This window comes from Centruroides vittatus, unplaced genomic scaffold, assembly GCF_030686945.1.
Source record: "Centruroides vittatus isolate TY-2023 unplaced genomic scaffold, ASM3068694v2 scaffold_324, whole genome shotgun sequence".
In the NCBI taxonomy this organism is placed as follows: Eukaryota; Metazoa; Arthropoda; class Arachnida; order Scorpiones; family Buthidae; genus Centruroides; species Centruroides vittatus.
In genome coordinates, this window is record NW_027122701.1 from 5,430,340 (window position 1) to 5,456,817 (window position 26,478).

At 30.9% G+C, this 26,478-nt stretch overlaps 1 protein-coding gene across 2 annotated transcripts in view; it reads right to left on the minus strand.

The window, feature by feature from the left end:
• The window catches only part of LOC136988254 (protein Loquacious-like), a 49,075-nt gene that overhangs the window by 10,930 nt on the left and 11,667 nt on the right, over positions 1-26,478 (minus strand). Inside the window, exons 2-4 of one of the 2 annotated variants that reach the window (XM_067286111.1) lie at positions 19,656-19,709; positions 9,713-10,020; positions 9,432-9,613 (exon numbers count right to left, since the gene is read on the minus strand). In XM_067286111.1, coding sequence (XP_067142212.1) covers positions 9,432-9,613; positions 9,713-10,011 — 481 coding nt within the window. In that variant the 5' untranslated portion in view covers positions 10,012-10,020; positions 19,656-19,709. The remainder of the gene's footprint in view (positions 1-9,431; positions 9,614-9,712; positions 10,021-19,655; positions 19,710-26,478) is intronic. The other variant, XM_067286112.1, reaches the window with a different exon arrangement.

Sequence of the window (26,478 nt, forward strand, 5' to 3'; positions counted from 1 at the left end):
ATAGTCACAAATTTAGCTATCACATGATAAGAATGCAAACATTGATCATCTGCACAGAGCAATAATTACACAAAAAATTTAGAAAATAACAACATCTAACTTGCATTAGACAGAATATATATTACAAGTAATACTATTGTTGTAAACATATCTATCTAAAAACAATTTAAATATTTATACCAAGTATTATAACAACTCAAACTAATACACTTATTCAAATCTAAAATATAACAATCAAAATAATTTAATTTTAATAAATAACAATTATTAAAATTATTTAATAATTCATCAAAATTAATATTATTATTAACACAATTACTCAAAAAATATTTAGACCATATAAAATTACTATTATTCAAAGCATAACATAAACATCTCTTAAAAACTTAACAGTTAAGACACACGAATAACTGTTTTTCAACCAAATCCATCATTCTAAAAGCCAGTTCAAATGCCAATTTAGGACAACCAAAGATAAAGATAATAACGTGCATACCTTAAGATTCGAATATCATAAAGTGCAAGACAAGCCATACAATTTTTTAATAAATGTAGCCAACACAATATTAAAATATTCTGATTGAAAATCCCAAACCTCACCCACACATAACAGAGAGGAAGTAACAACAGCATTAAAATCCTCAAATAATCACTCATATTACATAATTTGACAGATCTATACATCTGTATTACCTTATCAGTTTTGATATAGGTGTTCCTTTTTCAAATCTGAATATGAATATTATATTTTCCATTACATTTAAATATCACTTCAAAATATTTATATTGTGAAACTATTTGAATTACTTTATTCCTAAACCACCATTTATCATATTTTGAACATTTACTCCCATTAGAAAAAACAACAACTTTAAATTTTAAAAAACTTAATTATTTATTAAAAAATAATTTTAAATTATCTAAAATATTAATTAGTCCCAGTAAACCTCTAACTGAATTAGAAATCAAAACAATATCATCTGCATACACAAGTATTTTGACATTAATATCATCAATGTAAATACATTCATAACTGGAATTATATATACATTCTATTAAGTCATTTAAATACAAATCATTATATTTTGTCCTCTAGACCAGGCCTGGCCAACCCATACGCATCACGTTAAGTTGTGTGGCCCTCTAAGCGATATTATATATCTATTAAAACTTTTGTTTCCCATTATGTGTATACCAAAACAATTAAATAAATGAAAATTTGCATGTGTCATTGTTATAATGCGCAAGTGCGAGTATGAACGCTTGGTATAACAATAAAATCTTATTCATTTTGTATTTGTTTTACTTTTTTAAAAGCATGTTTGCCTAATTTGTGGCCCACCGTAATGTTACATGTGATCAAAGTGACCCGCAAAACAATTTGGGTTGGCCAGGCCTGCTCTAGACCATTGGCTAATTCAATATAAAGTCTTAACATATTCCTACACTTTCCTGACATTTTTAGTGTGTTAGTGTTAAATTCTGCATTTTCTCACTATCTTACTTTTAAAATAATTTTTATTTTACATTGTTTATTTTATATATTCATTACATTAAAAAAAAACACACAATTTTCATTGCGCAAATGAATACATTAATACAGTAAAAATATACGTTCTAGAATTCCCTTCACTTGTGAATACATTTTTTAAAATATCTTTTAAAAACTGTTATTTTTGTGTTACCTAAATGACACCAAAAATTGAATTTTGAATATATTCTTAGAGTTATCATGGTGTATGTCAATACTATACTACAAACATTATTCTCATTGAACACAAATAAATTCATATTTATATTGCATGGCATATATTGCATTTTGTTAAATAAAATTGCTTCTAACAAATGAATTAATTTATTTTTGAAATGCTACTAGAGCAGATTTAAAAAATAGTTTTGTGTAAAATCACTTGCATCTGAAACATGGTCGATATGATAATATCAAATTAGAAGAATGAACATTTATGATTTATTATCTGCACATTCAATAAAGAATGCAATATTAAATGATTAGTATATAAAGAAATAAACACAATAAAGTACATAAAAAATAAGTTGAAATAAGTTGAAAACCAAGCTTATAACAATGTACTAAAAAATCTGAATAAAGAGTCTTCATATAAAATATTGAATAAATTAGTAAAGTATTAATATTTATCTATCTATATCTAAGAAAAAATTATCAATATAGCAATGTCTGTAAATTTCTGAAATTACAATCAATCTAATTTTTATATCTTTATAAAATGCTTAATTTCAATCATACCAGCTTCTAAATACTACAACTTGTTTCCAACATACTTTTACTTCTTTTTCTAGGGCCCATTGAATTAAAATTGTGCATTGTAGAGCCCATTTGTTTATGTATCTTCATTTTATAAAGTTTGAAAATGTATCATTTTCAAACTTTATAAAATGAAGATACATAAACAATGTTCAAATCCAGTTGGAACAGCAACTTCTGTATGTTAAGAAGCTGAAACTGTCCTAAAACTGGACAAAAATGTTCCTTTGTGAAAAATTTAAACAGTTGGCTATTGAAATTAAGCATTTTATAAAGACAATAATATGGAGTCAGAAACACAAGGTAATATTTTTTATAATATTAAAGTCACTTTCCACTTATTGAATATGGAACATCATTTTTTAATTTTAAATTAAAATGAGCACATATAGAGAGGTTATTCTTTCTCAAAATTTCAAACACATAAAATTAACAGGTTTTTTTTTAAACTACAGAAACATTATGTTTTAAAAATAATAAAAATTGCAAGTAATGTTGCTGCACATTGCTGTGCAACATATACAGCATAAACTCACAAAATGAAAATACCCAAATAATTCATTAGAAAAAATGTTTTACTTTATATTAATATATTTGATAGCAGCCAATTCTTTACTCTCTCTCCAGTTAACTCTTAGTTTTCATAAAATAACTCTCAGAATAAATTTAATTTAAATGAAAATAATTAGATTAGTTATATATAGTCTAAATCTAAAAATAAATAAACATAAACCACTTTAAATGCAGTACACTATCTGATATTTAGATATAATATCAAATTAGTGAAATCAAAGTGAATAAATTATGAAACTAATTGTTATTGGTAATAAGAAAATTCTTACTATGAGACACAGTTAAAATTGTTTTTTTGAAGCAAAACAGTAAAATGAATTTTATAAATCTTTACAATTTTTAATATTCATAAACATTGAAGTCTTATATAGCTTACAAGAGGAGGACACAGCTGATTTGTCACTGATTTTGATGAGTCTTGCTACAGAACATCTACCTTGAAAATAAATGAACACATGTCCAAGCATTTGCGAGAATAAGTATTGTATATTAAACTCTAAAATTTCAAAATTTTTGTAGTATACTTCTTAAACAGAGAAAAAGGGTCCCTTATTTGTAGTTCATGGTGTAATTGCTAGCATATCTGGCTTGAAATGGAAAAGTTGAAGGTTTGAATCAATCAGTGTACCATTAATTATTATTATTATTATTATGTTTTGGGTTATGTGAGATATACTCAGTTAACATTGGTGGCTGTGTACTATGCTGGACCAAAGTCAAGGCATAGTAACCAAAACAGAAATTAAAGAAGTGTATCAGTGTGTGTGTCTGTATTCAGAAATTTTCTCACAATATGACATGTATTCAATATAGTGGACTTCTGTAGTGTGATGTATGTGTTTCTATTCAATTATAATGTGCCCAGGCTTTTGTGTAGTGTGTGTGGTATCACACCTGTAGAGAAGAGGACAGCAGGCACAATTAGCACCCCTATCCATCCTCCACAGATGCCTTATTTCCTGGGCGAGTTCTGTGTACTTGCTAATTTTTTCAGTGCATGCATTTTGTATATTGTGAGTGTTTGGAATGGATATATCTATAATGTATGTGATTTTATTGTGTTTGTCAATGAGTGTGATGTCTGGTCTGTTGTGGTAAATTGTTTTATCTGTGATTATGGCTTTGTCGTAGTACATTTTGTGCGTGTTGTTTTCCAATACTGTCTGTGGAATGTATTTGTAGTATGGTTTGTGGATGTCTACTAATTTGTGTTTCTTTGCAAGCTCTTGGTGTATTATATTTGCTACTTGATTATGTCTATGTAAATAATCTGTCTGTGCCAACAGCTTGCAACCAGAGGTGATGTGTTGTATAGTTTCTGGCACGATATGACATTTTCTGCATATGTCATTTGTGAGTGTTGTATCTTTGAGTATGTGTTTTTTGAAGTTTTTAGTATTTATGACCTGATCCTGTATGGCAATCATGAATCCTTTTATCTCCCCAAAGAGGCATTCCCGAGCTAACCAGCTGTTTGATCCTTATGACCTGGCACAGATTTTGTTGACAAAATCTGTGCCAGGTCATAAGGATGCCTTCCATGGAGTGCCTTTTGAGCCCACAATTGCTTAATGGTGTCTATGCTTTTTATATGTTGTTTCATGTCCATATGTTGTGAGTGTAAATTTAATGGTGTGTTATTTGAGTCTGCTAGAGTTACTGCTTTATGTAACTGTGATGTTTCTTGTTTTCTGTGGAAAAACACTTGCAGTGACTGTATTTGTTTGTAGTGAAGGTTAACTATGTCGATCAGGCCACGTCTGCCATCTTTACATGGAAGGTTAATCTTTCTGTGGTGGATTTATGATGATGATGTTTATGCTTATTACGTGTTGTTCTTGTTTTCCTTGGAGTTTCTCGAGATCTGTGAGTCCAATGTATAACTCCAACAGAATATGCGAGTACTGGGATGACATTTGTGTTTATTGCTTCAACTGTGTGTTTTGCATTTAACTGCATTCTGAGAATACCATTTAACCTATTTTGGTATTCTTTAATTAATCTTTGCTTTATTTGTGTATGTTCTGTTAGTTTGACCTGTTGGAATCCTAAATACTTGTATAACTTGCCCTCTTTCATGGATTCAATAACATCTCCATTTCCAAGTGCAAAATCTTCTTTCTTCAGGATTCCTTTTTCTATGTGAAGTGTTTTGCATTTGTCTAGGCCAAACTCCATTTGTATGTCCTTGGTGTATGAATGTGTGATTTGTAGGAGAGTTGATGAAGTTGTTTTTGTGTGGATGCATGAAGTTTTGTGTCGTTTATTATTATTATTATTTTTTTTAAAATAATCTTATTGTTTATTATAATAATAAAAATATTAAAAAAATTAACTTATGCAATCTTTTTTAAAATATTTTATTCCTATAACATGAATTTAATAGAATAAAAGAATTGAAAATAAATAAACATGGACTTTCGCATTAATATTGTTTATTTTTAAATGTTTAGCATACAGTGGAACCTCGGTATACGTCTGCTTTAGAATACATCCAATTTGGAATATATCCTCTTTGGATGAAATAAATTTCGCTTGGTATAAGACTTGATTCAATTATATGTGCCATCTATGAACAAGTAGCACTATCGGTGTACTAGACCAGACTAGACGCTTGCGGTGCCACAGTCTATAACTTTGTTAAATTTCTTCTGATTTTAATTTGTAAGTAAAATTTTATTAATTTTATTAATCATGAATTGCAAAAAGGCAAATGAAAAGCAACAGAAAACTAAAAAAAAATGACTAGAATCACAATGGAACTGAAAAAAGAGATTGTTGAGAAATATGAAGGTGGCATGCATGTTTGAGATTTAACTGCTGCAAACCGTATTCCGAGAATGACAATATCGACAATCGTGAAAAATAAAGACATTATTAAATCTGCTAACATTGCAAAAGGGGTTAAATCAATTTCTAAACAGAGATTGGAGACATTAGATCATGTTGAGAAATTGCTTTTGCTTTGGATAACTGAAAAACAGTGTGCTGACGACAGCATATCAGAAGCAATTATTTGCGAGAAAGCTAAAATGATACATGCTGATCTCATGAAAAATCTAGCCAGAAAAGCAAGGTGTTTAAAGCCAGCCATGGGTGGTTTGCAAATTTCAAAAAAAAAGGATCAATATTCACAATGTTGTACGACATGGGGAAGGAGGTAGTGCCGATAAAGTTGCTGCATGAGAATTTGTTAAAGATTTTGGAGAGTTTGCAGAAAGTGAGTGTTTTATTCCCCAACAAGTTTTCAATTGTGATGAAACTGGTCTGTTTTGGAAGAAAATGCCAAACAGGACCTATATCACACAAGAAGAGACGTCATTGCCAGAGCACAAGCCAACGAAAAACAGACTAACTCTTTTGTTCTGCGGCAATGCTAGTGGGGATTGCAAAATGAAGCCTTTACTGATCTACCACTTGAAAACCCAAGGGCATTTAAAAAACAAAGTCCAAAAGTGTCAGCTGCCTGTTATGTGGAGATCAAATAGCAAGGCTTGGGTAACAAGGCAATATTTCACTGAATGGTTTAATGTTGTGTTTGGACGAAGTGTAAAAAGTTATTTAGAAGAGAAAAATTTACCTTTGAAGGCTCTTCTCTTAATGGATAATGCACTTGCTCATCCACCAAGTTTGAAAGATTATGTCTTGCCTGAGTTCGATTTCATTACTATAAAGTTCCTCCCACCTAATACAACTCCTCTCATTCAGCCTATGGATCAGCAGGTCATAAGTAATTTCAAGAAACTTTATACTAAAATGTTATTCCAGAGGTGCTTTCAAGTAACCTCCAAGACAGAATTAACTCTGAGAGAGTTCTGGAAAAATCACTTTAATATCGTACATTCTATATCACTCATTGACAAAGCTTGGCAGAAAGTTTCCCACAGAACAATGAATTCTGCTTGGAGAAATTTGTGGCCACAAGCAGTAACTGAAAGGGACGTCGAATCTAGGGCCTCTATAATAGAGGATATTGTTTCTCTGGCCAGATCTATGAAACTGGATGTATGTGATGATGATGTGGAAGAATTAGTGGAAAAACACAATCAAGAACTGACCACTGAGGAGTTACAGGAACTGGAGAATGATTTGCATCAGACTAGAATGGATAGACTCTCTTCTGACTCAGAGGAGGTAGAAATAGAAGCTCCTTCTTCATTAATCAAAGAAATCCTTGCAAAATGGATAGAAGTGAAAATTTTTGCAGAAAAATACCACCCTAACAAAGTTCAAACAAATTGCAATAGCATTGCTTGGGAAGATCAGACAATGTCACACTTTAGAGACATCCTGAGGAGAAGACAAACACAAAGTTCTTTGGACAGATTTTTAATAAAAGTTGCTGATCCTAGTGAAAAGCAACAGGTGGAAAAGTAAAAAACCCAGAATGGAACTCTTCTTCCATAGAATAGTAAATTTTTTGTTTTTGTATTTTAGTATTAAGGAGAGTTTGATTTGATTTGATTTGATTTTGATTTAATGATTTAAATAACATAATACAATATACTGTAATAACTTTAAAAATCTATAATAAAATTTATTTTTTTATTAATGTGCTCAAACAGTGTTTCAATTATTTTACAACCCCATTAATATACCATATCAAAAAGAGTTTTTTTTCCATGAGAATGGATTAATCATTTTTACATCTTATAGGAAAAGTTGGTCTGGTATACATCTTATTCGGTATAAGTCCAAACATCAGGAACTGATTAAGGTCGTATACCGATGTTCCACTGTATTTTTAAAAGAATTACTTACAAGGCATCAGATGATACACATCATAAAAACAGACACTTTCTACACATATAAGTACTTTACAAAAAATACTTTAATGACTTCAAATGGCAATGCATTCATGAACAGCATTTCTTCACATAAAGTTGTATGCTCTGTTGCCATTTTTACTTTCAAAAAACATTAAGACCTAAATAATTAAAATAAGTTAAGTTTTGTTAAAATTAATAATAGTTATATACACAATTTGAATTTTGTTTATTAAATTTCACCTTATTTTCCAAAATGAGAAATGGGTCATATACTTTTCACCAATTCTGCAATCCTTTTACAAATATAATTAGGCTGTGACTATTATTTAAACACTTGTATTTGTTTATTTTATGTTTTTATAATTTGCATCATCCAATACATTGTAAGTAATTCTTTCAAAAATATGATGATAAGTTTAAAAATGTATAATATTAATATGAAAATCCACATTTACTTATTAGAGAGGTTGCCACTGAAGTTCAAACTTTAAACTTGTGTGGCAAGCACAAATACACGTTTCACGTTCAAACTATAAGTAAAATATGTTGTGTCTCACATTCACGTTGTGCACTGATTCAAGGGTTCAAGGGATATTGTTGAAAAATGGAGAAACATTCAAGAGCAAAAAAGATTACCAGCAAAGGTAAATAAACAAATTAAACTATTTAAAAATATTTAGAGAATGTTTAATAACACTAAATAATTACTTTTGACTTTAATTAGCATCATGTCTCCTACTGTATGATATATAATAGTAGGATAATTCCAATGCATTTTGCCTGTTCTCACAACATACTTTTGTTGAGAGAAGTAGTGGCTTATCTGAAAGTAGCTCGGAAAATTATTTTTAGAAATTTACAAACATATTATGCTGTTGATGGTAGAAGATGCCATGAAAGAACAAACCTACTTCTAAAGAATTATGATAAGCTATTACGAATACAAATATATAAAAATTCTATAGGCACTTCACATCACTTGCAAAAAAATTGAATAATTAAATAATTTCTGGATTAAAATCATCTGTTTATTTACAATGTTATTCACAAATGCTTAAATAATCATTATTTTAATAATATGTCATAATTTTTAACCCAAAACACAGAAAAATGCAGACGCTTAAGCTGAACTTCTACTCGCCATGCTCAACATTCCAAACGCCACTGTCAAACTTCTAGGATTACAAGATAGCGGTGCTCAACATTCATGTTTTACAGATGAAAACTTCGGCCACAACCTCTCTATTTTCAATTTTCATATTGTTATTCATGTTATAGAAATAAAATATATTTTTAAAATATTTTGTAAGTTACTGCATATTAATATAATAAAAAAATATAAGAAAACTTAAAATTGTTTTTTAAAAATAATAATAATAGACTGGTTGATTTGAAACTTATAGATGTTAGCATATTTGTTCAAAATCAAGACCACCTGGATCTACAAATAAGGGGCCTTTTTTCCATTTAAGAAATATACCACAAAAATTTTGAAATTTTAGAGCTCAATATTTTGATTATCAAGGTCCATTCACACAAATGCTTGAACATGTGTTTATGCAGCTGTTCTATAGCAAGACTCATCAAAATTAGTGACAAGTCAGCTGTGTCCTTTCCTTGTTAAAATTATACTGCAGAGATTATAATTGTTATCATTATATTTTTAATTTCCAATGAACTATCTTAATTGTCACTTTATACAAGAAACTAAAACTAAAGTTATAGTAACTTTATTATTTAAGATGTTCTTGTAAATTTAATTTTGAGCAGATCTCGTCTTGGAACAAAGCAAATTAAAATCCTACCAATTTCAGTAAATTCATTTACATAGCATGCAATTTCAAATGTTCTTTCATGTGGAAGACCTTCTTCTTTTTTTGTTTCATAATATGGAGGACGCCAACGATGTTTCATACACAGTTCTTGTAACTTTCCAACAGGATTTCCAGGTATACCATCTTCATTTACTGAGCTTTGGGTGGATTCCCTGTTTAATTATTGGAAAATTAATTTATCATAATTTTTTTTATATAATAAATATATTTAAACTATTAAATATTAAAAAGATCAAAAGTATGAAATTTACTTTTCAGAACCAAGAGAAGATATATCAATTGGGACACCATCTGAATACAATCCTAATTCACCAAAGAATCCCTTCATACTTAATACTTCAAGAATAGCTTTGGCTGCAGCATGCTTTGCTTTCTTCTTACTCTGACCTGTTGCCGTGGCTGATTCATCTCCTACTTGTACTCTGTACATAAAAACAGGTGCATGCACCACTCCTTCTACACTCATTAATTTGTAATCTGGAGTCATCCCTAATCGAGCACATTGTTCTTGAAGAAGACTAATTGGGGTTTTTTGGGTCAATGAATTCATTACCTACAACTGAAGAAAAATTTATTACATAAATTTGCCATATAATTTTAATGCTATAATTGCTACTAGTATTTTAATTAAATTAAAACAATTTCTGCTTTCTAAATAAGATATACAGGAAATCCTTAATTTGGGCTCGGATAGTTTGAAATCCCATTCGTTCATAATTGTACTTTTGTCCCTGCCTGGGATATAGAGATTTACATGCTAAGAAATTCGGTTAGTTCAAAATTTGAAGTGAAAATTCTGTCCGAATTGTAATACGCTTATGTTAATTGATTCATTTAGATTGAAGTGCCCCATGCTATAAGAAAACAATAAACCAAAAACAACTCTGATCTGATCAATATGGCTTTGCTTTTACAGTAATACATTTTCAGATGTCACCTTACCCATGGACTACCCTATTTTTCTCATATCTCATAAAATATGATTAGTTTGAATTGCAAGATTGGGTTACAAGTAGCAGAATGAGATATTTATAGGGCTAGCTACTACATTTGAGAAACTTACTACTTTTTTGGCTACTTTAAAAATAATTTGGGCTACATTTGAGAAATTCTGCTTTACTTTTTATAACAACTTATCTGACAACCTGTGAGGTTCTCACCGGACACATGCTGTTTACCTTCACATTTATATTATCATTATTATTAACTAATGAAAATAGCATTCTGTATATGTAGCTGTATTCTGTTTTCTTAATAAACTACATCAGTTATGTGGCATTTGGTATAGTGTACATAAATATGTAAATCTTAGATAATTCAAAACTCGATAATTTGAAGCTGTGATTTTTTCATCCCTTGAATTTTGAACTAAGGAAGATTTCCTGTACAAATTATGTAATAAATAACTCACTTTACAGATATTAAATTATACATAAAACAATAAAATAACTTTAATTCAAGTACAGTAGAGACTCGTAAATCGGCACCCTGGTAATCGGCACGATTTTCAGTCGGACTGTGTCGTGCTGAATCGAACGTTTTTAATACTAAATTTACTTCTAAAGTATAATTTTCATGTTTTTATATTCTTCAATATATTTATTTTGTTTGTACAAAATGCAGAAATAATTTTTAACGATACGATAGCCTCGATTATTATTATAAAAATTTTCGTTAGGCTTAAAATCGACGAAAATTCAACACGAAGCGACACACAATGGCGAAAAATTGACAGTAAGCGACACGCAACATAGAAAAATTTGAACATCAGACAGGTTAATATATTTTTTCGTACATAAACCATAATCGGAACAAATCCCTAATCTGAACAACCCCAGTCCCCAATTGATTCCGATTTTCGGTTCACTACTGTACTTTCATTTTAGTTTCCGCGCCTTCACAAATACAGTCATTAATAAACAACATTTAAAGAATTAAACCAATAATATAAAAGACACTATATATCTATATAACAATTTGTAATAAAAATATTTTTTTTTGTATAATTTGCATGATATATATCTTTAAGAAATAATTTCAGCCCATTAGATTTTAGAAAAAATTAAGCTGTATACATTTAGATAATTAAAATATTTCTTGAGATTTTATCAAACTCCTTTATTAATCTAATCATTTTCTATAGAAATTATTATTTTATTAAAATTATAATATATAGTTCTTCATTCCTGTTGTTCATTTTTCAGATCTAAAGAATGCCCTTGGGTTTTTTTTCAAATTAATTTATAGAAATGAAAAAAATACAAGCTGTTATTTACAGTTTACATACAGACTTTCAAAGAAAAATACTACAATTACTACTAGTAATGCTTTCATTTTTTTCCTATTTTATTTGGTTTTTGAGTATTATGTTCAATTAGGAGGAAGAGACTTTACACTCTCATCAATTTGGGAGGGAAGAGAGAATTTGAGTTGAACCACACCCAACCTATAACCAACTAATTTACATAAATAACTGTCATGTGAAACAGCACCACCCAAACCTACAGTGACACCACCCCATCATATAGTATAAGTAGATGATTGACCATGAAACCAAAGAAAAGTTTTCTTGTTAGGTTATGAAGGAGCAATGTTGCACTTGAAGAAAAGAACAACTGGAAATTTCTTTCCTATCATTTAAAAGTAGATTTTTTCCATTACCCTGTATGTATGAGTTGTGGTTATAATTGATCTTTGTCATTAATTTTGTTGTTTAGATAAATACTACAAAACACAGTTGTGTTAGTATACTCACACAATAAAATGTATTGTTGTTTATTTTTTCTTTTGTCCTCTTCAGCTTGTTTTTTTAACCCAGCCTAATCAATTGGTTGTTGCTAACCATTGGTTCCTTAGTTAGGGTACTTAGTTCCTTAAAATACCATTTTGCTCTTGAACTGAAAGACCAGATCTAATGAGTTAGCAACCCCAGGACTATAGGGTTCCATTATTCGAGACCTTATAAAACTAACAGTCTTACTTTAGGAAAAAACAAAACACGTTTTCCCAATTAATCAGTTAAAAAAATATGAAGTGAGTGGTACTTACCAGTGTTTACAGGTCCTTCACATAGTCTTTGACCATGTGTATAGCATCCATTGTCAAATCATACTCTGACAGGCACCACACACTGTTAGCAGAGTCATTTTCATTGATAGAATGTGTGGACTGCTCTATTGTAGTTAGAATTGCATCTCTCAATAGGAATTGATATCATGTAAAACATTCCTTAAATCATGCACTTTGTCCCAAGAGACATTCACTTGTGCAATAATAGCTAATTCTGAACATAAAATGCTTGCTATCATATTGCTGGTATAACAGCACTGCTGCAGAAATGGGGTTGGGCAATCCATCTGTCTTATTCATCCAACATGTCTCGTCTGGAATTTTGACTTTTTCCAGAAACTAAAGGAGCCTTTATGAGTTAAATGATTCCTATCAACAGATGTAATTCTATTAACAGTTGTAAGTTAGCTGACTTTTAAGGGAGGATCGTTAATCCCATGTCAGGATGATCTAGGGATGTTCGTGTATGGATGTGGCAAAGGAGACAAAGATAACAAGTATCTTACAAAAAACCCATTTATTTTGACAGGAAACATACACTATGCACAAAGTTCTTTAAATAGTTGAAGGTTCAAAAGTTTAAAGTGTTGATGTTTTTTCTAACATCGCTCAAAGGTTGGGCCCCAGGGTAGCAGCAGATGAGGAAATTCATCTGTTGGTGTCAGCAGCATGGATCTCTGTATTGGCACAAGGGCAGAAAACTCCATCTTCCGTGTGTTGACACACAGTGTCTTTTCGCTTTGGACTCCATTAACTGAATGTCTCATGACCTTGACAACCGGGGCTTATATCAATCTCTATTTTCCCCCTTTTGTCCGTTCTGATTGGTTCCATGTCTGTTCTTCCCGCTCCCTGATTGGTCCCTCGTCTGTCCCTAAGTGAAAGACAAGACCTGTTCAGGTCACGAGAAGGGTCAGCTTCAGAAAATCTACCCGACACCCAGTGGCGTCACCCGGGAAGCTGACACCCACGCTACTGGGTGTCAGCTGCCCGGGGCGAAGGAAAATTTCGCCGCCCCCTTATTTAGATATTTTTACAAGATATTATTATTTATTGTGAAATTTTGCCGCCCCTGCCGCCCCCACTACGCTATGCCACTGCTGACACCATCTGTTAACTCTGGACAGAAGGTGTTGATGGAACTCTGAACTTGCACTCATATTCCCTCATTGTCATCTAGTCTATGACGTTAGAATTTAAACGAGCTGACGCAATGTCCCCTTTTATAATTAACCTTTCCCCTTTTTCAAAATTTTCCTGTCCTAATTGCTTGTATACAAGTGCCTTGTCAAAGGTTCATCTCTACTGGAGGATGCTCGTTTACATTTATTGCATCATGTTTTACATTAATAATATTTTTTTTTCCTCGTCTCGGTTTCATATAACTAGCACAGCTGATCCAATCTCCGATTGGTTTTAATGGTGGAGATTTTTTTTTCTAGTTTTTGTTTTAATAAATTTCTATAATAAATGTTTAATTTCAACCCGTTTTTGGAACCTCACACAGTTACTCTACTCAAAACTGGATGACTTCCACACAAATTCATAAGACCTTTGGAGTAGATCAAAAACATTAGATGATGTTAGTTTTGACAAATGCTGGACTGTGTTGACAGGTTAGTGAGAATTTGTGGAAATGTAATTCTAGTTGCAGTAGAGCAGTCCATCCACTCTGTTAAAAACAGTTCTGCCAGTGGAGTATGATAACTGCCAGACACTTGGCCTGAGACTATGTGGAGCACCTGTAAAAATGTTAGTAAGAAACACTCATATCACTTTTTTACTCATCAATTATTGATTAAAAATTATTACATGATCCTTTTATATATAAAGAATTGAACAATTTTACATTAGAATAAATTAGAGAGGAAAAAACTGAATATAAGTTATAATCAGTGGTGATATTCAGCGGGTTCGCACAGGTTCAGCCGAACCTGTTGTTAAAATTTTCAGTTTTCTGAACCTTGTTAAACACACGTAACATTTCTCAGTGGTTTTGTTTTTTTAAAAAAAATATATTAAAATATACGTATTATACTCTGTAACACTACTAAACTAGAGCCTTATACCCCATTCGCACCGAGCATTTCAATCTAGATTGTGAGCAAGGTCGGGGACTATGCCTTGGTGCAATCTCTCTTGACCGTTTCAATCTTGACTGAAACGAGGTTTAATCGCGATCGATTCAAGAGAATTCTTGAAACTAGATCCAGTCATAAGAGAGATCCCACAATCTCATGCGCACAAGATAATACAAGATGGCTGTGGAACATGTGTCGGGCTGTGGCTGTATGCCATATATTTTTGTACATATGTATTATAGATTTAATTAGTTTTAATAATTTTCTCTCTTTCTTAACCCTTCTTTCTAACTTCCTTTGTTCATTGTTCTGGCTTCTGGGAACAGGGGCTTCCCATTCCCCACCCACCAGGGGGCTGTGTGGGACAAAGACTTCGAGGGGAGGACGAGTCAAATCTGGGTCACGAAGGGTCACTTTTTCTCCGGCCGGACACGAAGAAGCACGGACGAAAACAGCGAGCTCGTGAGACGGAATTCCACGAGGGCCGAATAGAGAGTCGTGAGGTGAGAATCCGGACTGTAGAATCAGAGACACCGAAAAGAAATTATAGTAGAAGAAATTTAAAACATTGACGAACCCAGAGACATGCAGAACAAAGCACCAACCAGCATCGGAGTTCAGCGAGAACAAGGGTACCCCACTATCCTATCAATTCTTCTCATTTCCCTATCTCTATACTTTTCTATCCTTAGGTTTAATTTAGTTAAGGATTGCGCAGGTTTCATTAGTATTGTCAGGCAAGTAGTTGCCAAGAAGGTAAGCTACTTGGGTTATTGTTACTATCGGACAGTAAGAGAAATTGGACTGAGGGAATCCAAAAGAACTCATCTGTATAGATTGTTTATCGCAAAATTAAATTTGTTTTAATTGAATTCACGTGTCTGTGTATTCCTATCACGTTTCACACTTTTCACAGGGCTATGGACAGCGAAATAAAAAGGATATTGTATTTCGAGAGATGATGACATCTGTCTATTATGAGCAGTGCCATTCGGGGTGAAAAATTTCCCTCCCTAAAAAAAAAAAAGGGTTGACAGCACTAATATACTATTGTTACCTGGTCTTTGCCCAGGGCTCCTTACATTCCAAATATGCCGCTGATTATTAGATATATCGCAAGAAAAGGTATTGTATTTATTTCTAGCAAAAACTTCCATTTCGTTTGTCGGTGATTGTTAGGGAAAAATTTTCTGCTAGCGAACCCTTTGTTAACTATTTCAAATATCACCACTGGTTATAATACATCTAAACAAAAAACCAAACTAAAAAATTAAATGAACTGAAATAATATATATTGAGATCAGATAAATTTCCACATATCAGTTAGCTTTCTCTCTTCTTTTTTGAAATGTCTTGAAGATTTAACAGTGGATTATTATAATTATTAATTATTCTTTTTTCATTATATATTAAATAACCTCTTTTACTCCATATGCTTAAGCCTAGTACTCACACATGAAAATGGACAACAGAAACTAGATAAGTTAAGAATTACTATTCCATTGTCTTTCTGCATCAAATATACTCACATATGGAAACCAGAATATGAAAAGCCAAAATATATGTCTTCTGTCGTCCATCTGTCTGGTAAAAATGGTGCTGGAGAATGTTGCTGTGTGTATCAATTGAATTTTCATTCTTCACTTCTGATTATATTGGCAGTAAAAAAGAAAGCCACAGATGAATTTGTGCAAGAAAAATAGTCAATTAGATCAAGATTAGGAATATCAAATACTTTAGAATCCAAATTGTAACTACACATTGATGAATACCTTTTGATGTAAATTTGACCAATTAATATTTAATTCAGATAATAAATACAACAAACCACACTTTCTAGGCATTCTGACTGCCACAGTTCAAATGCTATCCTCACACATGGTGTTTATGATATTATTACTAAATAGCCTTCCTATTGGTGTAATTTCTACTGTTTCACTTTCAAAAGTTGAAAATTTTTGTCATCTTGTCTTCAACTTTGTATTCTGTTGACTTTGGCAGTAGAAGTGATACCATTTTATGTTCCAGTTGAAGATTTCCATCATCTGTTTCTGCATGTGATTTCTAGGAGTTCGGGACTAAGGACTTGCTAGAGAAAAAAACAGAATCTGCCCTCATAGTGCTTGAATCTGGGTTCTTCTGATAGAAGTATATAATTCATTTTCCACATTACATATTATAAGTCAGACAAATTCTTCCAAGTATCATTTTGAACACACTTGACATAAGTTTACTATTCCTGGCCATTTCAGAGGTCTATTGTCTGTTTTAAAGAGATTAGACTTTTGAAGTAATCTCTTGTGGGCCTTTTAAGTAGAAGTGCATTTGGCCTGCTCCCCATCTGTACAACAAATAAAAACCCCTGGTCATTAAATGCAGTTATTATTAAAATTTTATAATCATTATTCAAAAAACATTTTTTTAGAGGAATATTTTATATCATCAGAGACACCACTTTGAGAAAAGGCCATCAGAAGCAGTGGGAAATGGACAAAAACATTGCTCCCCTTCCACCATGCTTTCAATATGATATCATTACTCCAATTTTAAACTTCATGTTACCAAATACTTCAACATTTATCTTTATAACTTTTGCAGAAATGTTCTGCTTGGTTCAAATTTTATGCTTAAAAGAGCTTTATTTAATTATATTCCATTACCTGATGATGTTTGCTGTAGATAAATGATAATGTTTGTGATAGTAAAATCAGGTGTTTTAACTGGGTTTTTTTTTTGGGTGTTTGTGCAATATTGTCTTTATAACATCACTGAATGACTATGCTCCTTAAACATTAATTAAACACAACCCAGAAAGTATGATTTGCTCTTTAACTGCTATTTTTGATTGCCCGTATACCACATGCACATATGCTGCAAACAAGCAAATGCTATTCTGATTGGAACATAGTAAGAGCTTACATTCCTCCGATGGAAGTTTAATGAATACAAAACAATCAAACAATGTAAAGAAAATAAATTAACTTAAAACATACAAATAACTTAACATGTGCACAAATAAATTGAATCACCATTTCTATTTTTACAAAAAAACAAAACTGAGCTTTAAAAGATCTGACAAAACAAATAGATTTTTATTCAAAATTGTTTTTGATACTATTTAAGTGGGTGAAATTATGTGTCAGCTCAAATTAGAAGAAAACAGAGTACCATGAAAACCTGAATACCCTATCCCTCCCACTTTTATCCCCTCTTATTAACTCCTAAACCTTTTGTCTGATCTCCACCAAATTTTTCATACTTATTCTCTGGGACTTTGAGAGAAATATATAGACATCCATGAAATCTGGACACCCTAGTTTTTCCCTGATTTTATCTCCTTGACACTTCATGATAAACATAACAATGATTGACCAAAAATAACCAAACTTGTAATGTATGGTTTTAATTTTAACATTTATCCTTTTTACTTTTTGGCAGACAATGCCAGACATACCTGCTAATTACTAATAAAACACACTAGCAGGAACCCATCAAAATCGACAGTTTTATTTGATTAAAATATAATGAGCTCATTTAAAATTTGACGATCTACACAAAAATCATCAGTATAGCTTTTCCAGGTGCATTTGCAGGTGATTTGCATCTACCTGTTCTCTGGTACAATGAGGCTCCTCCCACAAGTTCTCCCTCTCAATTTGCTTTCAATTTTGCACCCAGGTCCCAGAATGGCAATTTAGCATTCGTAAGGCCAACCAAGTTCAACTTGTAGGGTCTTGGATTAATGGTGAGGGTAGTGTCAGCACACCTCATTGGGTGTTATCAAATTCTTAATCTACCAACAGTTGTACAGGGTGGTTATAATTAAAGTTGCCCTACTCAGACCTGTCTAGAGCCCATTCTCGTGGAGGTATTTTGATAAAACTTGATACATATGTTATATGGACCATGGGGAAAAGGAAAACGCAAAAAAATTATTTAGTTCAAATTTTTACCACTAGGTGAAAAAATGGCACATGAAGAACAAGAAACACAAAACGGAAACATGCAAAAAGTTTTTATTCACAACATTTGTTCAATGTGCAATCCATTTGCATCAATTACATGTTCAAAACACCTTACAGCATTGTAAGGTGTTTTGAAAACTGAATATTTTTTTGCATTTTCCTTTTCCCCATGTTCCATATAACATATATACCAAGTTTCATCAAAATAAGTCCACAAGAACGGGCTCTAGACAGGTCTGAGTAGGGCAACTTTAATTATAATCTCCCTGTTATGTTCAAGTTTATTCTTTTAGTTACTAGATTTGTTGAGAAAGTCATCAATCAGTATTAAATAAATTGGATGATTAGAATCACATTTTGGTCTCATCATAAAGTAATAGTAAAATAAAACAGTGAATGGTGCTAAAAGTTGAGACTGCATTGTGGTCAATATTGACAAAACTAATTTAATGAAAAAAAATAATGCAAAATATCTTTTAAATAACATGTAATTAGCAAACAAAGCAAGAATTCACAGCAGTAGTGAGCAACAGGTTGTTGAAATGATTAAGAAAAACTAACTCACTAGATAGTGTGTGATTGTCTGAAATGTTTGTAACTTGCCTTCGCATAGATTTAACATTGTATCTTTGCCATTGTCAATCTGAATCATCGCACCTTTCTCAAATCTTTCTTCAGCAGCATCATTTACAGCATAAAAGCTTTAATTTGATACCTGAACTTGTACTTTTAGTCCCAGCCATTTACTCAAACTAAGTCTTACAGTCTCAAATCCTCTTTAAATTAATATATAGATTAGTATGTTAATTAAGATAAATAGCTTACTTTATGGTAAAATTATCAATTATACGAGAATAATTTGGGAAAAAAATAGAAAAAATAAAAAGCATGTAGGTTAACTAAATTGATTGTTTATAACAGTCAAAACAACTGAACAATATTGTTTTAAATGCTTAATGTTAACTCTTTAAACTTGAAAATTTCTTCTTGCAATGTACCTGATTATGAATTTGTTTCTAATACTAAAATTACCTAAAACTAAAATTAATCAAAAATATATATATTTATATATACTATACCAATTTCAGATCAAATCTCATTCAATCATATTAGCAGGTTCATATATTTATTATCTATAGTTGAAAAAGAAAAAATTTGCATTGAAATTTTAGTAATCTTTACAAAATTACTCTTGAATAAATGAATTACAAAATTATAGAAACATATATATATACATAATACATAATAATATAGAAACACATCAATAGTTCTGAAACAACAAACTTTTACAAAGAAAGAATTCAGTTCCATCTGATTAGTTTAATTTGATGTATCTTACTTCATAAGTGTTGTTCCTACAGATGTTTTAGATATAAAAATGAAATTGCTTGAGTTTCTTTTTTTCAACTGAACTTTAATGCTTGAAAATGTTTACCCTTTTACTGTTATGCATAAGCTGGTTTTATGAAATGATCATTACTATTACAAAAAAACTTGAGCAAGAAGTTGAATAACTTTCCTGGCAAGAGTTAAAACTATGTGGGCACCATCTGTTATGACATTTTATTTTAAAAACTTTTTATGTTACTAATTATTATAAAATGGCAAAAAGCATAATTTTGAGGGTTTATAAAAAAATTGTAAATGCTAATAATGAGTAAAATCATTAAGTCTAACCACTCACAATATGACACATGACCCTCCTCTATCTCCCCATTCCCTTAAAATATAATTGTATCAATCCTCCTAATACAAAAACCTCCCTGTAAAATTTCAGAAATTTTTAACAAAAGGCACTGGAATTATTAAGCATCAAATTGGGTGAACAAAAGCATATGTTACCCACACACACACAAACATACAGGAGAAACCTCCAAGTAATGCTATTTTGCATTTCTCAACATTTCAAGGTCCAGAGTCCAAAATCTTGAGGGCCATTTTTTGACCAATTGCCATACTTTCCCTGTTATATATAATAGCCAGGAAAGTAAAAATTACTGTAATTTGTTGTGTGCCTTAGTGTGTATCTCATTGCTGGATTTTTGAAAGTGCTCATATGGTATTGACATCTAAAAGAAACTATAATTTGCTAACAATAGAATCAAAATTAGAAATCATCAACTGTTTAGATGACAGAGAAGAGAGAGAGAGAGAGAGAGAGAGAGAGAGAGAGATAGTCTTTAGCCTAAAGCTATAACATAGGAAAGCAGCGATTCAGACATAAAAGCTAACCAACAAACCAGCTTAGAACTTGCTGCCAAACTTGACTCTGATGACTGATCTAAAAAAAGATTGAAAAATGCAAATGACAGGACAATTGACCATGCACTTCATTTGCAGTTCCTTCAAAGTGATGTACCATATTTTACAATATAAGATGCAACTCTTGTACAAAAAAAGGAAGGGGAAAAAACACCCTGTGTCTTGTTGTTGTTGCAAAATCTCCCATAAACTAATGAATTTCCCAAACAACTTTCAGTAGTCTGCAGATAACCTCTGTCCAACTCAATTCTTGAATTAAAATATTATTGTTTAATTAACACTAAATCCGGAACCTGTTACTAGTGTAAATCATGTGAAAAAAAACCTTTCTTCACAAACGTTTTGTTTTAAATCATTATGTTCTTTTTTCTGAAGTAGTCCATTGGATTCTTTTACCCAAGGAAGAACTATTTTAAAAAATTCGAAAATGTTTGTGAAGAAAGGTTTTTTTCACATGATTTACACCAGTAACAGGTTCCGGATTTAGTGTTGATATCACCCCCCCCAATGTTAAAGTAATGTTGAGTTTCTTATTATTGTTTAATTAAACATATTAGTATTATTATTATTATTTGCTACAACTAAGCAGGCTTTTCATTCATTCATGAGAATACAATGGGTATGTGACAATGAATGATGTTACAACAGTTTTTATTTACAAAATCAAATAGTTACAACAAATGTGGCCGACATAGCACATGGCACATCAAGGTTTTCCTGCCTTGATTAGACCATTAGTCATTGTCTTTATTATAGTTTTTAAGGTTCAAATATCTATTTTCTTGCATCTTTAGCAATAGAAATATATTTTTTAAAATTATTCTGCTATATAATTTTAGCCAGAAACCAGCAAAACAGGGTGAGAAAGCTAATATTAAATAGATTAAATATTAAATTAATAAAATTAACTTGCACATTAATATAGAAATAATTTCCAAGTGAGAAAGTGAAAAAAGTGAAGAACAGTGCTATGGCTAAATCAAAAATTTTAAAAAACAAGAAAAAAATAAAAAGTGTGTAGGTTGTAAAGGAATCTTCAGATTAAGCAGTTTGCATTGTAATATCACAGAACAGATGGAAACATATATGTATAATGTATAAAAAGTTAAATAAATAATTTTATATTATTTTCACACATTTTTTTGTATTATATTTTTTCTGTGATGTGAATAAATGTCTATATACAGCTACCACATCTGACATTGAGAATTATATTTTTTCTGTTTAAATGGTTATGTAGATGGTAACTTTGGTCTAGGCTAGGGACTCAGAATGGATTACACCTAAATACATATATTTCAATGTATACTAGAAAAACAGATGCTGTAACAAACAAGGTTCTAGAACCAATTCTAGCATACTTCACTATATTTTAATGGTATATTACTTCTTTTAAACTCCTTTTTTTTCCCCCTGATAAATAAAAGTGTACATTCTAATTTTACTTTTTTAATCAGAATACAATAAAAATATTTGGGGCAGAGTGCCAAAGGTGAATGGTGGCTTAAATTAAATACACTAAGTATTTTTTCCTAAATAGTCTATGTTGAAGTGGGAGTGCTCCTTATATGCCATAAAATACAGTAGCTAACAGATGAGTCAAAACATTTAATGTAATGCATGAAAAAGATCTTGAATTCCAAGATTTTAATAATTCAATAGAGTTAATGTTTTATTTGCCAAGAACTACAGCTTATACAGAAAGAATATTTTAATTCCCTGTGGTCAAATGAAAAGTTTAGATTAAATATTAATGCATGATAATTATACAATCCCGGCCAAACAAAAAACCCTGGACAGAATGTCATTTTAATCAATCTCTAGCTTATTCTTTAATAATATCAAACAGAAAAATATTTTACACTAATTATTTTATATTAGTAAACTTTTATTATAACAAAATTTTTACATAAAAAAATTTTCATTTTGCCAATACATAAAATAAATTATGAGCAGTTGAAAAAAAAAATGTGCAACAAAAAACTCTCAGAGCCATTTCTGACAAAAAATACTTTGAATAGTATGTTAATATTTAGTTATTTTACCTTTGGCATGTATAACAGCCTTCATACAGTGATAGTCAGACATGGTCAGGCTGCAAAATAGAGAAAAATGTTTGCATGCACAAACTAAACTTTGTTGAAAATTGGATTAAATTGTGAAACTATTCAAATCCCACATTTTTTCTGTGGTCTTTGTTAAGTTTACACTTATTGCTTTATTTAAAATAAATGGTTTTTTTGATATATCACCTGATGTCAAAAGTAAGTAGTCAGTCTGAATAATACCAGATTTATTCTACCTATACAAAAAAAAAAACAAGAGATTAATACTGCATTGGACCATCTTTGGCTTCTATGACAGCTTTTAAATGCCATGGAATCAAATCCACCAGTTTTTTGAGAGCTTTGATGTTGATCTTGCTTCATTCATCAAATAAAGTCGTCCAGTAGACTTTTAAGCTTTTCTTTCCTCTTCAATTTTAGAATTCTTCGATCCAGCTTGTCCCAAAGATATTGCAAAACCCCTTGAAAGCTGAAAAATGCTTGACAAGCTTGGACAAATTCTTCGAGTTGTTGTGTTGAAACACAAAATCGTTTTTGATGCCCATATCTTCTGTTGAAGAACAAACACTGTTTTCTAATATTGCTCTATGCATTTTTGCATCCATGCAACCACTGAGTTCTGCCACACAGCCAAGTCCATGACAAGAGAAACACCCTTGTATCATCATGTATTGGGAATGCTTTTACAGTTGCCTAGTTTGTAGGTGGTGTTCTTCTTTCACCATACAATTTGGTGATGTCTCAAGTCTGCAAGCTCAAATTTCAATTAGTCACACCAAATCACTTTACTCCAAAACTCAGGAGGTTTTTTTAAATGCTCATTTGTAAAGGCTAGCCTCTTCATAATGTTCACCTTCAAAATGAACAATACTCAACATCCTTTAAAACTGACCTCATCGAGTCAATGATGGACAGTTGATACAGTTGTCAGAGCTCTATTGGATAGCCTAAGAGGAAGTTTGTGGATTAGTGAAGGCTTCACACAGAAGATACAGAATTCTTGTGACATTGTGCATTGTGGCCAGCCAGAACAATAAAGATTTTGGACAGTGCCAAGTCTCTCCATCTTTATTACCTGTGAACATCTTTGGAAAATAAATTTCTCTCGTGATTGCCCTGATGCTTTTCACAGCACAATGATCACTAACACAGTAAGTTCTCCAGATTTCAGTATCTTATGGCTTGATTATTCTACCCAACTTGCCCAACATGACATAACTTTATTGAAACTTCACCTAAGTGTTCTCTAGCAATGCTAAAATGATCTTAGCTGATCAGGTTGATTCTTTCTTTGATTTGTATGACAATTTATTGATGTGACTACTTACTTTTGAACAACTTATTTTAGTCACTTAGGCAAAGTTTTATAAATTTTAAGATTATTATTTGTCAAAAACTATAACATAATTGATATTATAGTGTTCTTTCTATGTACTTGAATTGTTTCAAGTGCTACTGTTGGTAAATTTGCATTGGCAGGTAATGCAAAAAACTGCATTTAGTGTTTGCATTTGGCATTATTTCACCTGACCACTTACCTTTGATGGCCACTGTATATCACACTTCATACACCCTTGATCATTCATCATGTCAACAAGAGTCTTGAATTCATTAGGAGTGATTTCATCCTAAATTTGCTCGATTTTTTTTGCTTTCCTTGAGGACTTTTTCTCGATGCTTTTTTAATTCTACTCCACAATTTTCTATAGATGAAAAGTCAGGACTGATGGCCATTTTAATGTTACCATATTTTCACAGACTGTCCAGCATGTTGGTCTATCCAGGGAGACCACGAAATCAGATATTTCCATATGGTTGAAACCAGCATGACAGCTTGAAGTGAGGTTATACATACCTCTCTAGAGGGTGCATTTAAAAAATAAACAAATTATGTCATGTAAAAACAAACAAGATTTTATTCTAAAACTGTGAAACTGTCAATATGACATCTGAAATCCATTTTGTAATACACTATAAAAATTAAATATCATTTTTTTTATTTTTATGTTATTTAAGTTATAAAAATTATCAATTTATTGATAATTCATTGTTAATTTAAAAATTTTTATAATTTATTTTTTTTTAAATTATCAATAATTTGACACCTCTAATAGTAACATGCATGAACACATTTGCCTCAATTTCCACCCAGGGTCCATTTCTTAGCACACCATACGTCCAAAGAAATTCTAATTTCTAGAATACTAGCAAGCTATTATTAGCCAACTCCAAATTGGATATTTTTCAGCAGGTGCTGGATTGCAGAATATTTCAGATTATTGGAACCAGATTAATAAATTTCTATTGTATAATGTTAATATAATAAATAATATAGATTCAAAATTTAAAAATTTAATCACATTAAACATTTGTGGTGATAAAAAGAATTTTTTTTGTGAGATTAAACAGAGATTCATTTAAACATGAAAATCATATTCATGTCTGAGATCAGTTCTGTTATAGCAGATAAATGGATCTGTTTAATAGCAAAAAGAACAATTGCATAAAATGCTTGCTTTCTTTTATTGCTAGTCAACATTGATTAAAATACATTTATTTTTTTATTTCTCACATTGAAGTGTAGTATAAATGACACAAGGCCTTCTTTATGTCTATTTAATTCCCTTTTTTTATTTGCCGAGATGTGTTTCGAGCCTTCGTAAATAACCTGAATTTAATTTAATTGAAATATTTTTAATTAAATTAAATTAATGGCAATCTAATAAATTATGATATACAATATTAATTTAACATTATGGTACAATAATAATGAGATCACATTTTTAAAATATTTTATGCATTTCAAGCTTATGTTAATAACTTAATTTAATAATAAATGATTTTTAAGGTTTAATAAAAAATAATACTGTATGTATTTTGTAAAATATCCTTTTTAATTAAATAATAAAAAACAAAAATTATCATAGTTTTTTTAATCAAAATGTAGATTTTGAATAGAATCATCAATTAAAACAATTACTGTTATATCAGATAATTTAACAGAATACTGCAAGTTTTTTCATTATTTACAATTTCTAAAAATTACAAATTAGTATAAGAACTATAAAACACAACAAATTTTGTTATATATTAGAGTTGTGACACTTTCAACACCTTTTGTAATGTGGATTTGTTTGGCATTAAATAAGGTATGTTCAGCTTTTTACAGTATGCTTTACATTTACATGTTCCAGAGTACAGTGGGCAATCAGTTAATGAACATAAATCGTTCCAAGACCATGTTTGCTACCTGAATTGTTCGTTAACTTATTATCAATTTATCATAGATTTTTATGAGAATTTGATTAATTCATTATGGAGACCCCAAAGAATAAAAATTATACTTTCTTACTATGTTTATTTATATGTAATAATAAATATACATATATTAACAATCTTGCATTTTTATTAGTCATGTTTTTTCCATTTATGGGAATCTGTCCAATGTCAATTGCTTTTCTCCCTTCTTCAAGATTTTTCAGAAGTAATTAATAGCACTGTTGTTGTGAGATCCCAAGCCTATTAACCTCAATCTGGTTTGGATGTCATTCTAAGACTTGTTCTGATATCCTCC